Here is a 13,423-nt window from a genome sequence, read left to right as displayed (position 1 = left end):
TGTTGTCAGAGAGCCAGTGGGCTTGACCCCTTTATTTTATCCCACAAGACGAGACGCATCTACACAGAAGGTCACCCGACGGAGGGAGTGTGACCCCGTGGGTCAGCCCACTGGTCTTCCAGAAACTCAGCCGGTGCGTGAGCCCAAGACTGCAGCGGTCCCTTTACTGGGGAGGGCTTTTCCAGAGCGTGAGGGGGCGGGCAGTTGCAGAAACACAGCGGTTCACAGCAGTGGCACCGGGCGTGAGGGTCTCGGGCCCCGGCTCCCTCCCCCAGGCAGGAATGACCCACATTTGTCAGACTGCGAGCCCCAGCGCAGTGTCACTGGAGGGGTGACCGGGTAGGGGCGCCTGCGGTTCAGGGCCTCCCCTCGATAAGGTGTGGGGTCCCGCAGCTGGCATACAAGAGTCAGGAGCTGCACCGAGACCCCCGGAAGCCTCCAGGTCATGTCACCTGCTGGAACTGGTCCCAGAGGTCTGGGGGAGGCCCCGCCGTGTGGGACTCCGAGCACTGAGCCTAGAAGGGGGGCGAGTGCCGGGGGTCCCTAATCCTCGGCGAGCTCACGAGGGGAACCGAGGTTTCTCACCGCCCCCCCCCCCCCGGGAAGGTGGCGCGGGACAGGGCTGCGTGCGTGTTCCCGGGGGGGGGGGGGGGACAGCGTGGCTCCAGCGGCAGGGGCCGGGGTGTCCGGGGCCGGGACCCGCACTCAGAACCCAAAGAGCTCGCTGCTGTCCAGCTTGTCCTCCTTGTACAGCACAATGTCCTCCATCAGCTTCCTTTTGGCCTCATTGATCTCAATTTTCCATGAAGTCGCTGTCAAGGCAAAGTGCGGAGAAAGGGGACGTTTGAATACAGAAGCCCCCCGGACATGGTTCCCGTTAGCCCAAGCCTGGGACAGGCGGGCTGGCTGCGAGCTGCTCCCCGCATCGGGGTCCAGAGTCAGACTGTGTGGAAGGGGCCCCCACCCTGCCCATGGGCTGCCCAGCCCCCACCACGGGAGGGGAGGGACGAGGGTGTGCCTCGGGAGGAAGCCTGGTGACAGGCCTGCCGGCGGAGCACTGTACGGCGGAGCACTACAGGTCCTCAGGCCCTGGCGGGTCCCGAAGGGTGACAGAAACCTGAGGGGCTGGGGGGGGGTCTGTCCTCTGTAGTCAGTGGCCGAGTCAGCAAAGCCGGGAGCAGGGGGTGAGGGCCAAGGCAGGCTGGGTGTGTGACCCCCACACTCACCCTCCTGGGCGCAGCCGGGGCCGGCCAGGGCCTCTGAGGAGGAGGAGGAGGAGGAGGAGGAGGAGGAGGAGGTGGCCTCAGCCGGGCTGCACATCTGCATCCTTCCTTCCGTGGGGGGCGCCCCCGCCGAGGGGCCCGGCCAGGCGCAGGCAGCATCCAGGGGCGACACTTCCACGTCGTCCGTTTCCTCGGGGGTGTTGGGGGCGGAACTGGTGTCCTGGGAGAGCCCGCCCCACGACGACGTGGACACCTCCTGCCCCTGGAGTCGCTCCTCCACTGTGTCCACGAGGCCACGCGCCTGGGGAAAGGCCAGGGACGCCTTCACTGCGGGCGCCGGCCGGCACAGGGCCGCACGGGCCCAGCACAGGCAGGCGGGGAAAAGAACAAGCGTCTGCCGGGCAGCCCGGTCTCCGGAGGCCCCTCACCCAGGGACACACGGCGCCAGAGCGCAGGCGTGGCCGGAGCACGGGGAAGGAGCCTGGCTTGCATGCAGCCCACCCGGGTTCAATCCCCGGCACCTCACACGGTCCCCCAGGAGTGATCCTGAGCACAGAGGCAGGAGTAAGCCCTGAGCACAACTGGGTGTGGCCCAAAACAAACCCCCTCCCAAAAAAAAATTACTGGGGCTGGAGCGATGGTATAGTGGGGAGGACGTTTGCCTTGTACACAGCCGACCCGGGTTCAATTCCCAGCATCCCCTGTGGTCCCCCAGCACCACCAGTAGTTTCTGAGTGCAGAGCCAGGAGTAACCCCTGTGCATTGTCGGGTGTGACCCAAAAAGCAAAAAAAAAAAAAAGAAATTCCAGTGGGTGTCAGCTGGAGTTTGAGGGGAGGGCACAGTGCCACCCCAACTCCAGCCACCGCAGGAACCCCGAGACGAGCCCAGGAACCCTTTGTGCAGGCCAGCCAAAAGTCACTCCAGCCAACAACCTGAGCAACGGCAGTGACAGGAGGACAGGACAGGGACGGCCACACAGACCTCTGGCTCCAGGAGGCGGCCTCAGCCCCAGGGGTGAGCCTGGCCCTCAGCCCGGCCCCGCCCGCCACGGCTGCTCTCTGGACCCCACACCCTCACCTCCCCAGCTCGGCAGGTGGACCCCCAGCCTACAGGGCGGGACTGGCACCTGCTGGGCAAGGGGGTGGGGACCAGACGTGGGGCACACCCATCAGCTCCCCCAGAGCAGGGCAGGAAAGAGCCGGGGCACGGTGGGGGCCAGGGGGACGGACAGAGCAGACGCGCCCATCAACACGCCAGGCGGCCCCCAGGGTCCCAGACCCCTGCCCTGTCCTGCTGTCGTGCCCCGTGCAGGGCGAGCGGTCCCCGATCCCTTCCGGCCGGCCCAGGCGCACCTCCTCCAGACTGGGGGTCCTCCTGAGCAGGCAGAGGCAGGCGGCCAGGGCCAGGGCCAGCGCACAGTCCTCAGGCAGCCGCCCGGCCCTGTGGTCCAGGTGCCGCAGACACAGCTCCTGGGCCAGCGCCTTCTCCGCGTCCGACTTCCTCCGGGAGCTCCGAGAGGCGCTGCTGCTGCTGCCGGGGGTCTCACGAAGCAGCAGATCCTTCTGCGGGAGACGGTGAGTGAGCTGCCGGGATGGGGACCCTGCCCGACTGCAGCAAGGCGGGGCAGGGACACCAACCAGGAACCCCGAGACAGCCCACCTTCCTGCACCCCGCAGGCCCCCCTGCACCTCACTGCTCCGGCCAGAACATGGGCATGAAGGACCGAGCCGAGCACTGGCCCGCATGGCTGTGGGGGCGGGAGCAAGCCCTCGGCCCGGGAAGCAGCGTCCACGCGTGAGCCAGAAACGCAGCATTTTATGGTGAAAGGTTCTTGTTTGGGCCACAGCTGGCAGCGCCCAGTGGCTTGGGAGACCGGAAGGGGTACTGGGGACTGAACTGGGGTTGGCCACATGCCAAGCAAGTGCCCACCCCACTGCACGCAAGAGGGGCGCTGCCTTACCAATGATACTGCACCCCGGGTACGTTCCCTGAGTGCCGCCAAGACGAATCCCTGAGCACTGAGCTAGAAGTAAGGGGTCGAGCAATAGTGCAGCGGGGAGGGTGTTTGCCTTGCACACAGCCAACCTGGGTTTGATCCCCGCATCCCACCTGGTCCCCCAAACAATGCCAGGGTAATTCCTGAGTGCAGAGCTAGGGGTAACCCCTAGCATTGTCAGGGTGGCCTGAAACAAAATGAAAAGGAGGCAGGCTGCAGGAAGATGGACGCTCCTGAGAATCAGCCGCAGAAAGGCCACGGAGAGGCCGCGCTGTCTCCGGGGACGCTCCTGTTTCTTCCTTGTTTTTGTTTTTTGTGCCATACCTAGCAGTGCTCAGGACTTAGTCCTGGCTCTGAGCTCTGGGGTCACTCCTGGATGTGGTGCTCGGGGACCACATGAGGTGCGGGGGATCGGACCCGAGTCGGACCCTGAGCAAAGGCCAACGCCCTCCAGCCCATATTTTCCTTTCTGCACTTTCCTATGTTGCTCCAATGTCCGCAAAGCTGCTCAGCCATTTATGCATCAAACAAAAGCCCAGAGGCGGCTGGGGCCTGTGACAGGGGTCCTCGGCCGTGCCCTGCAGGGCCCCCCCGTGCAGCTACTGGCCCCGCGCAGAGTCCCCCGCCGCGTGTGAGCTGCTCACCAGATACACGGGGTCCCGGGCCTCGTCCATCGCGGGCATGCCGGTGAGGGCCTCGGCCAGCACCTGGGGGGACAGCAGGGCCCCATCAGCACAGCCCCGTGCTCAGGCCCCCGCCCCCTACTTCATGACACGCCGCTTACGATGCCACAGCTGAAGCCGTCGGCGCGCTCGGAGGGCCGGCCCAGGCGGAGGGCGCTCTCGGGCAGGTAGGCAGCCGCGGCCTGGAAGAGGCCCGTCTTCATCAGCGTGTAGCCAGATCTCTCGTGGACGAGGCTCAGCTGCGTGGCGGGGTGGGCCAGCCGGGGCGTGAGGGCCCCGTCCAGCAGGACATTGGAGCTGTGGGGAGCAGAGCGGGTGAGCTTCCCCGGAGGCGCCGCCATCCTCACCTCACCCCCACCCAGGCTGCCCCGCTCGGCAGGAACTGGCCACGAGCAGTGCTGAGGCCGGTGGCCTGGCCACGCTGTGCCCACCGCAGCCTGCTGGGCTGACTCACGTCCAGACCCCAGGACTCACGGAGCACCAAGAAGGGCTCAGTGCTCTGCCCGTAAGGGAAGTTCTCGGTACTCAACTCAGTACTCAAGATGTTGGCGGGCCGAGGTTCTGGGATGCTGGGGACACACTCAGAGCCGGGGAGGGGGGAAGGACGGGGGTGGGAGGGTGAGCTAAGGAGACAAGTGCTTAATGCAGAACCAGCCCAGAGCAGAGCAGGGGGGCGGGGGTGGGGGACTGTACAGGGCCAAGGTGCTTCCCGGCACCCCCAGGAGTGACCGAGAACATAGCCAGGAAACAGCCCCTGAGAACTCCGGGGTGTGGCCCCCAAACAAAAAACAGAGGAACAGGGGCTGGAGCAATAGCACAGCGGGGAGGGCGTTTGCCTTGCACGCGGCCGACCGAGGTTTGATTCCCAGCATCCCATAGGGTCCCCTGAGCATCGCCAGGAGTAATTCCTGAGTGCAGAGCCAAGAGTGTGACCCACTCTTGCATCACCAGGTGTGACCCAAAAAGAAAAAAAAAAAAAGAAAACAGAGGAACAGACAGCAGGAGCCGAGAGAAAGCTCAAGGAGAAGATGTGCATGGCCCTGGGGTTGGTTCCTGGAGCTGTGCCCACAGTGGGACCCGCTGGCAGGGGCAGACAGACAGGGGCAGCCCCGGAGGGCAGAGCTGAGACGTCACAGAAACTCTGACAAGCAACGCGCCAGGAAGACAGTTGCCCGGAACCAGGTCACCAGGTCAGGCTCCGCGTGGGCAAGGCTAGAGACAGAAGCTAGCGGCCAAGGGCTCCCCAGTCACTTCCCCACTTCCAGGCAGTGACACAGGTGCCAGGTTGGGGGAGGGGACCGCTACCTGCCGGGGACCCTCCCTCCGCGGGTGGGTTCTGAGGCCCGCAGGCCAGTCTGGGCAGATCTTCTGCTCCCAGCTTGCTGGTCCCCGGACAGGGATCACTTGCTCTGGGGGGAGGGGTGCCGAGACACTGGGACCGAGGTCCTGGGGGGCTGGTGACTGAGATGCTGCGGTTTTGGGGTGCTAAGATGCTGGGGGCTGAGACGCCGGGGGCTGGGGGACACACGGTGCTCACAGGGATTCTCCCTACCCTGAGCTGCCCCCGAGCAGCAGTGGGTGCTGACAGGGCTCACAGTCCTGGTGGTCTGGGGGGGGCCAGAACACAGGCCTCACGGAAACACACAAGGGTGTGGGCGACAGAAGCCCCAGAAGACGAACGTGGAGATGCCGCCCAGGCCAACGGCAGAGTTGGACGCCTCGTCACTGAGTTTTGGGGTCCCAGCTCGGCAGGGATGGGGAGACCGAGGCAAGCAGAGGGGTTGGCAGGAGGAGGTGGGGGTGCAGCGCCTCACTCACCTCCTGATGTTGCCGTGCACGACACCCAGGCTGTGAAGATGCGCCACGGCCCGGAGCAGGCCCGAGCAGATGCCGACGCGCGTGGGCCAGGGCAGGGGGCGTGAGCCGGCCTAAGAGGGGGACAGGCCTGGCTTCAGGAGTCTGGGCTCCGTACCCCCCCACATGCTCACACGTGCTCACATGCATACACACAAACACGTGCATGGGTACACGTACACATGTATGCACAATACACATGTGGGCACACGCACAAACGTGCATATACACATGTACATATATACCTGTGGGTACACACACATGCTCGTGCACTCACAAGCGCACACACACATGCACACACATATACATGCTTACATGCTCACACACATGTTCATACACGCTCACACATGCTCTCATACACACATGTTCACATACATGCTCACACACATGTTCATACATATAAACACACTCACAGATGCTGCTCATACACACACGCTCACACATACATGCACACACAGATACTCATACACACACGCTCACACATACACACATGCTCACACACAGATACACACATGCTCACACACATGCATGCATACATGTTCACACATACACACACACGCTCACACACACTCATACACTCACGCTCACACACACTCACACACATGTGCACACGGTCCCTGCGTCAGGGCTGGAGGGGACCTGAGCATCTACATGCCCCCCAGCAGCCTTGTGCTGGGCTCTCGGGGGGCTGCTCTGAGGCTCCTGGGGGCCGGGGGTGGTCCAGAGCCCCCCCACCTCCTGGCCCAGGAACTGCCTCCTCCAGGCTGACTCACTCACCACATATTTCTGAGTTTGCCACGGTCCCGTGGCCTGGAGCCCCGAGAGCCCGGTTTGTTTGTTTTAAAAAATTAAACATTCCAAGTTTCAGTTTAGCCTTTGAGTTTGGGGGCCACAACCTCTGCTGCTCAGGGAGCCGCCAGAGACCACGCCCGCCACCAGCCAGTGCCCCACCCGCTGCACTACGGCCCCGGGCCATCTGCGGGGTTTGCTCAGAGACGTGACCCGGGATGTGTCCACCCAGGACGTGTCCACCCCGGGCAGCCTTGTCCGCGAAGGGCCTCCCAGGCTGGGCCCTGCCCTCGGGGCTCCGGTGCGTGCCGCCCCTGGGTTCCCGGGTGGGAACTGCGGGAAACGGGCCTCACCTCGCACTGCAGCCGGTCGTGCAGAGAGCCGTTCGCCATCCAGGGGTAGACGAGGCTGAAGGGCTTCCCGGGGCAGAAGCCGAGCAGCGGGAGGACGTTGGGGTGGCAGCACCTGCCGGGGAAAGCCGCGAGGAGTCGGGCGGAGCCTCGGCCCCAGGCCCAGCCCTGACAGCGCAGGGGCCTTCCCTGCCCACCTCACAGGCGCAGAGGCAGGCGGCAGGTCTGTTTGCCCCCAGGACCCGGGGGCTCCGTCTCCTGCTGGCTTCTGAGTCCCCAACCTGGCTAGCCCCGTCCCCTCCCGACTCCCCTCTACTCCCCTCCCCCCCCCCCGCCCTGCTCAGCGCTCCTTTGCCTTCTTCTGAACCCTGAATCTCCCCAGATACTGAGCGTCTCGGCTTTTTTGCTGTTTTCTCTTGTTTTGGACCACACAGGGGACCCTATGGGATGCCAGGGATTGGACCTGGGCTGGCTACGTGCAAGGCAAGTGCCCTCCCTGCCATATCGCTCCAGCCCAACATCTCATTTTGCTGCACAAACTACTCTGCTGGCCCGTCTCAGGTCTGCGTGACGCTGGCACCGCTCACCCCAAGTGCCAGCCTGCGTTCCAGGCTGACCGTCTGCCTGCACGGGACACAGCGGGGACACAGCAGGGACCAGCCAAGGGACAGAGCCTGCTCCCCACCACCCAGACTCACACGGGCAGCCCCGCCAGCCACTTGCCCAGAACTGTAGCCCCGACCCAGTCACTTAACTCCTGGTCACAAATCACTCCCCCGGGACTGGAGCGACAGCACAGCGGGGAGGGCACTTGCCTTGCACACGGCCGACCGGAGTTTGATCCCCGGCACCCCACAGCCCCCCCACCCTGAGCACTGCCAGGAGTGATTCCTGAGTGCAGAGCCAGGAGTAACCCCTGAGCATCGCCAGTGTGGCCCCACAGAGAAACAAACCAAATCATTCTCAGAACATCCCCTGACTCCTGGCCGAGGACCAGCCTGGGGAAATCTCCCAGAATGGACCTAAGCACACCCGCCTCGTCCCTCGGACCCACAGTCCGGGACATCCATGCCACGTTTTCATTCGCCCTTGGCTGTGACCCCGGGTCTGTGCACGCACTGCGCCCTGAGCCCCAGGCAGGGCTGTGTGGGTCTCCTGCATGCGCCCACCCCAGGGGGCCCCGCCAGGAGGCTTTCCTGAAGCGTGTGTATGTGTGTGCATGCATGTGCGTGTGTGTGCATATGTGCACGTGTGCGCGTGTGTGTGTGTGTGTGTGTGTGTGTACCACCATCATCGCAAAGCCACGAAGAAGGAAGAGGGAGGAGGGTAACAAAAATAGAGACTGAAAAAAAAAAGCAAATTTAACAAAAGGGAAGCGGGCGCGGGTCAGCCCTCCCTGTCCCGTGCCAAGCGCTGCTCGGGGCGAGGGCTGTGTCTTCTCTTACTTTGGGTGGGGGACTGGGGGACCCCTGTGGAGCCGGGGCTCTACCCCAGCTGAACCGTGCGTGAGGCCAGCACCCTGCCCGCTCTGGTCTGAGGGCACCGTCTCCCTCCAGACAATCTTCTGTCCCCAGAAAGGGTGGGAACAGGCCTTCTTGCTGGGACAGGCCAACGCTGGGCCCTCAGTCCCCTCCTCCGGGCACCTCCACCGCTTGCCAGCAGGTGGTGCAAAATGAGGCATACAGCCTCTGTGCATGGAGGCATAGCAGTCCCTACGAATTGAGTGATCCCTGAGCACTGAGTCGGGAGTAACCCTGAGCACTGAGCAGGGAGTGATCTCTGAGGGTTCTCCAGGGGATGCTTACCTGCGGCACACCTGCACCTCCGCCTCCAAGAGCCTAGTGACCGCGCTGGAGCCTGCGCCGGGCACCTGGCGACAGGGACAGTGAGATGGGGGCCCGCCACGGCCCCGCCTGCCTCCCTCCCTGGGACCAGGAGGCGCTCACCTCCCGCAGCCTCTTGAAGACCAGCGCTGTGCCGTGCCTCTGGCCCCTGTAGATGTCCGCGAAGGTGCCCCGGCGCAGCAGGTGGGAGGGGCTGAAGTTGTCCGTGGCCTGGAGCACGTCCACCTCTTCCCAGAAGAGGCCGTCTGCAGACTGGCCCCTGAGCACCTCCTGCTGGGGAGTGGAGGTGCTGCAAGGCTGGGAGTCCTGAGAAGGGGAGGACAGGAGTGTAGGCCCTGCGTCTCACTGTCCTCGTCCCCAGATGGTCCCCTGAGCCTGCTACGAGTGATCCCGAGGCATGGGGCCAGGAGTGATCCCTGAGCACTGGCACAAGAGTCACCCCCGAGCACTGGGTCAGGAGTAATCCTTGCGCACAACTAGGTGTGGCCCCAAAACCAAACTATTAAATTTAAATTAAATATGGGGCTGGGGTGATAGGACAGTGAGGAGGGCATTTGACTTGCATGCGGTCGACCCGGGTTCGATTCCCAGCATCCCATAGGGTCCCCCGAGCACCGCCAGGAGTAATTCCTGAGTGCAGAGCCAGGCATAACCCCTGAGCATCGCCGGGTGTGACCCAAAAAGCAGTAAATAAATAAATAAATAAATAAATAAAAAGGTAAATATTAGGGTCTGGGCCCAGGGCCAGAGAGACAGCCAAGGGCAGGGTGTTGCCTTGGATATGGGTTTGATCCCTGATACCCCAAAGGGCCCCGAGGCGTGATCCCTGAGCACAGAGCCAGGAGCAAGCCCTGAGCACCACAGGGTGTGGCGCCAAAACAAACCGAAGGCCCCTCCCCAACACTTCCCATAGGCCCTGCCCCCCCCCGCCTCAGGGGGTCTCCCCTCCCCGCCCCATGGAACCGGCACGTGGGGGGTTACCTTCGAATCCAAGCTGGGGGGCTTCAGACTCAGGGGACACTCTGCGGCAGCGGGCGGGCTGGCTCCGGGGGGCACCGGCCCTGGAAAGAAGGACGGACCCGGGTCAGGCCAGGCTGCGCCCACCCCCAAGCACCCCACAACTGCCCCAAACGACCACAGGCGCCTGGCTGACCCCCAGCATCCCCACTGCCCTTGGTCTCCCCGAAGCCCACCTAGGCCAGGGGCGGCCCCCCTCGAACCCCGCGTAGGTGCAGAGCAAAGGGACCTCGCAGCTGTCCTATGGCTCCAGCCCTTGTTTCTGATTTATTTGTTTTTGGCTTTTGGTTAATTACTTTTCTTTGGTGGGGGGGTTGGTTCTCCACTCCTGGCTCTGCACTCAGGAATCACTCCTGGCGGGCTTGGGGGACCAGCAGTGATGCCAGGGATCAAACCCAGGTCACCCTGTGCGAGGTGGGTCACCCGCTATCTCGCCGGCCCCTTTTTCTTGAAGTTCTTAGCTACAAGAAATAAACTTGGGGCTGGAGTGACAGTACAGCATGGAGGGCATTTGCCTTGCACGCGGCCGACCCGGGTTCGATTCCCAGCATCCCATAGGGGCCCCTGAGCACCGCCAGGAGTGATTCCTGAGTGCAGAGCCAGGAGTGACCCCTGTGCATCGCCAGGTGTGACCCAAAAAGCAAAAAAAAAAAAAGAAAGAAAGAAAGAAAGAAAGAAAGAAAGAAAGAGAAAGAAAGAAAGAAAGAAAGAAAGAAAGAAAGAAAGAAAGAAAGAAAGAAAGAAAGAAAGAAAGAAAGAAAGAAAGAAAGAAAGAAAGAAAGAAAGAAAGAAAAGAAAAGAAAGAACTGGTATTCTAAACTGCTGGCCGGCTGAGTTTCCGAGATCACCTCGTGGGCGTCCGGAACGCCATCAGCTGACATGAGTGACGCTGACTCAGCGTTCCGTCCATGCCACACAGGGAGGACACAGGTTCTGTTCCGATGCCCACACTTTAGACGCAGCAGCAGCTCAGAGGGGCCTTCCCCGCCACGAAGGGAAGCACAGGGCTCAAACGCCGTCTCTCCGCCACGCCCCCCCCCCAGCACGCCGACCCAGCCTCAGAGCTGCGGGTGTCCGAAGGCGCAGTGGACACTGGGGTCCTCAACCCCCCAGAGGCAGCAGTGAGGCTGGAGGCGTGGGGGCGGCAGGGCTGCCCTTAGTGTCACAAGAGTCTCCCCCACCCATGGTGTGGCTAACAGTCCTGGTCCCTGGCTGGACAAGAGAGGGTGGACCTGGATCTGAGGGGGTCTGAGGGGCCTCAGGAGGCCACGGGGTGCCAGGATCAGGCACGTGACCTTCCGCTCACACAGCTCAGAGGCTCCATCCGACCTTGCCCTCCTGACCTCAAATCTGGAACAGGGGCTTCTGACCCCTACCAGGAGTGACCCCCGAGCACTGAGCTGGGAGTAGCCCCCAAGCACCACCGGCTGTGGTCCAAAATAAAATAAAAAAGTCAAGGGGCTGGAGAGATAGCACAGCAGGTAGGGCGTTTGCCTTGCACGCGGCTGACCCGGGTTCAAATTCCAGCATCCCATATGGTCCCCTGAGCACGGCCAGGGATGATTCCTGAGTGCACAGCCAGGAGTAACCCCTGTGCATTACCAGGTGTGACCCAAAAAGCAAAAAATAAATTAATTAATTAATTAAATTAAATTAAAAAGTCAAAACATAGAATACTGAGAGGCCACCGCAATTGGACAGCGGGGATGGCATTTGCCTTGCACACGGCCAACCCGGTTGGATCCCCGGCATCCCACAGGGTCCCCCGAGCACCGCCAGGAGGGATTCCTGAGTGCAGAGCCAGGGGTTACTCCTGAGCACTGCTGGTGTGGTTCCCCACCAAAGAGAGAGAGCGAGAGAGAGAAGCAAAATAAAACACACAGAAAGGAAACACCTGCTCCGACCGCCGCACCTGGGTCCTGGCTGGCCGCCAGACTCGGGGGCTGTCCCTGTCGCTGTCCATCCTCGGGGGCCTGCACAGAAGCGGCCGGAGGCCTGCCTGGAGGCGCGGAGTCCGGGGGGTCGGGCAGGGAAGGCGGGGTTTCAGGACCGGGGTTCCCTGGGCGGAGAGAAAAGAGTCAGCGTCACTGCCTGAGGGAGGAGCCACGAAAGGGGGCCAGCGGCCAGCGCCTGGGCACAGGCTCGGCTCCGGGTCTGTCCAGCCCGTGAGCCCCGACCTTAGAGCAACAGGGGGGTGAGCCCAGCTGCGCCCTGGCCAAGTCCAGCTCGGGTCTCTGGAGTCAGGCACAAGCTGTGTGACCTCAGACAAGTCGCTCTCCCTCTCTGAGCTGCGAGAGGCTGACCAGGAGGCCAGCTGGCAGGGGGGCCCTCCCCCCCAGCTGTGGGAGGGGAGAACTATATCCTCTCCCGCCCCCACCAACCCCACTTGTACCCAAAATAGAATCATGCTGGTCCCCGGGGCTCCCCCTTCCAGCAGGTGGGCGGGGACGTCGGCGCAGCTGGCCACACGGCCTCCCACAGCTCCTGGGGGCAGAGTTGGGGTCACTCCGGCATCCGCGTGGGAGACCCCAAGTCTGAAACAGGCCCCTTGGCTGCTTCGAGCCCGTGACCGGTCAATGTCCACTAAACTGCCCATCCCCCGCTGGGAACCCTCGCAGTGCCCAAGCCTGCCCCCCACTGCTCCAGCCGGGCCCCAACCCTAGCGGTCTGGGGCCCACGCAGGGGGACCATGACCAGGGACACCGGGGCTGGGGGCAGGCGATGGCGCTGAGCCAAGCCCAGGACTGTCCCGGAACGCGTCCTTCTCGGGCGGGGGCTGGGCCACACGGGGTGCTGCTCAAGGCTCTGCACCCAGGAACCGAGCCCGGGTCAGCTGCACGGCAGCCAACGCCTGAGTGCGGTGCCAGGCTCCTTCCTGAGGCCTCGGCGCAAGCGGGCGCGGCTGGCACTGCCCTGGCTGGCTTCCGGCATATCAGCGGGGCCATCTCTGAGCAGAATTGGCTGCGGGTTTTTTCAAGTACGGGGAACTCTGAAAGGAGCTTTGCCCCCGACAGCTGGAGGGTTCTTTTTTTTTTTTTTTTTTTTTTTTTGCTTTTTGGGTCACACCCAGCGATGCTCAGGGGTTCCTCCTGGCTTTGCACTCAGGAATCACTCCTGGCGGTGCTTGGGGGACCATATGGGATGCTGGGGATCGAACCCGGGTCGGCCGCGTGCAAGGCGAACGCCCTCCCCGCTGTGCTATCGCTCCGGCCCCTGGAGGGTTCTTGACCCTGGGCAGATCTCCTGTCCCTGCCTGTGGGGGAGGCCAGGCCCCAGCAGCCACCCCCGCCCCACAGACCCTGGGGACAAGGTGGGGGGCACCCACAGGGAGAACCGGGGTGACAGGATGGGGACAGAGACTTCCTCCCTGGCAACTCCCCTGTAGGAGGGCGCGGAGGGGCGGGGCTCGACACCACACGACCTGCTCTCCGGGACAGCGCCAGCAGAGACCCCCCAGGAACCCCAGGAGCGGCTCTTGAGCACGGCCGGAAGTGGCCTAAAAACAAAAAAATTGGGGCTGGAGCGACAGCACAGCGGGGAGGGTGTTTGCCTTGCACGCGGCCGACCTGGGTTCGATTCCCAGCATCCCATAGGGTCCCCTGAGCATCGCCAGGAGTAATTCATGAGTGCAGAGCCAGGAGTAACCCCTGAGCATCGCCGGGTGTG

The 13,423-nt window shown here is 63.1% G+C and overlaps 1 protein-coding gene across 2 annotated transcripts in view; it reads right to left on the bottom strand.

Moving 5' to 3' along the window:
* The window catches only part of IRAK2 (interleukin 1 receptor associated kinase 2), a 37,021-nt gene continuing 23,598 nt past the window's right edge, over positions 1-13,423 (bottom strand). The window contains exons 3-13 of one of the 2 annotated variants that reach the window (XM_055135748.1): positions 11,670-11,816; positions 9,722-9,801; positions 8,843-9,046; positions 8,702-8,766; positions 6,900-7,011; positions 5,722-5,831; positions 4,005-4,200; positions 3,865-3,927; positions 2,577-2,786; positions 1,227-1,524; positions 1-812 (exon numbers count right to left, since the gene is read on the bottom strand). In XM_055135748.1, the coding sequence (XP_054991723.1) occupies positions 706-812; positions 1,227-1,524; positions 2,577-2,786; positions 3,865-3,927; positions 4,005-4,200; positions 5,722-5,831; positions 6,900-7,011; positions 8,702-8,766; positions 8,843-9,046; positions 9,722-9,801; positions 11,670-11,816 (1,592 nt within the window). In that variant the 3' untranslated portion in view covers positions 1-705. The remainder of the gene's footprint in view (positions 813-1,226; positions 1,525-2,576; positions 2,787-3,864; positions 3,928-4,004; positions 4,201-5,721; positions 5,832-6,899; positions 7,012-8,701; positions 8,767-8,842; positions 9,047-9,721; positions 9,802-11,669; positions 11,817-13,423) is intronic. The other variant, XM_055135749.1, reaches the window with a different exon arrangement.

The sequence above is a fragment of the Sorex araneus genome, chromosome 4 (assembly GCF_027595985.1).
Source record: "Sorex araneus isolate mSorAra2 chromosome 4, mSorAra2.pri, whole genome shotgun sequence".
In the NCBI taxonomy this organism is placed as follows: Eukaryota; Metazoa; Chordata; class Mammalia; order Eulipotyphla; family Soricidae; genus Sorex; species Sorex araneus.
This window is presented reverse-complemented; position numbering and strand designations above follow the sequence as displayed.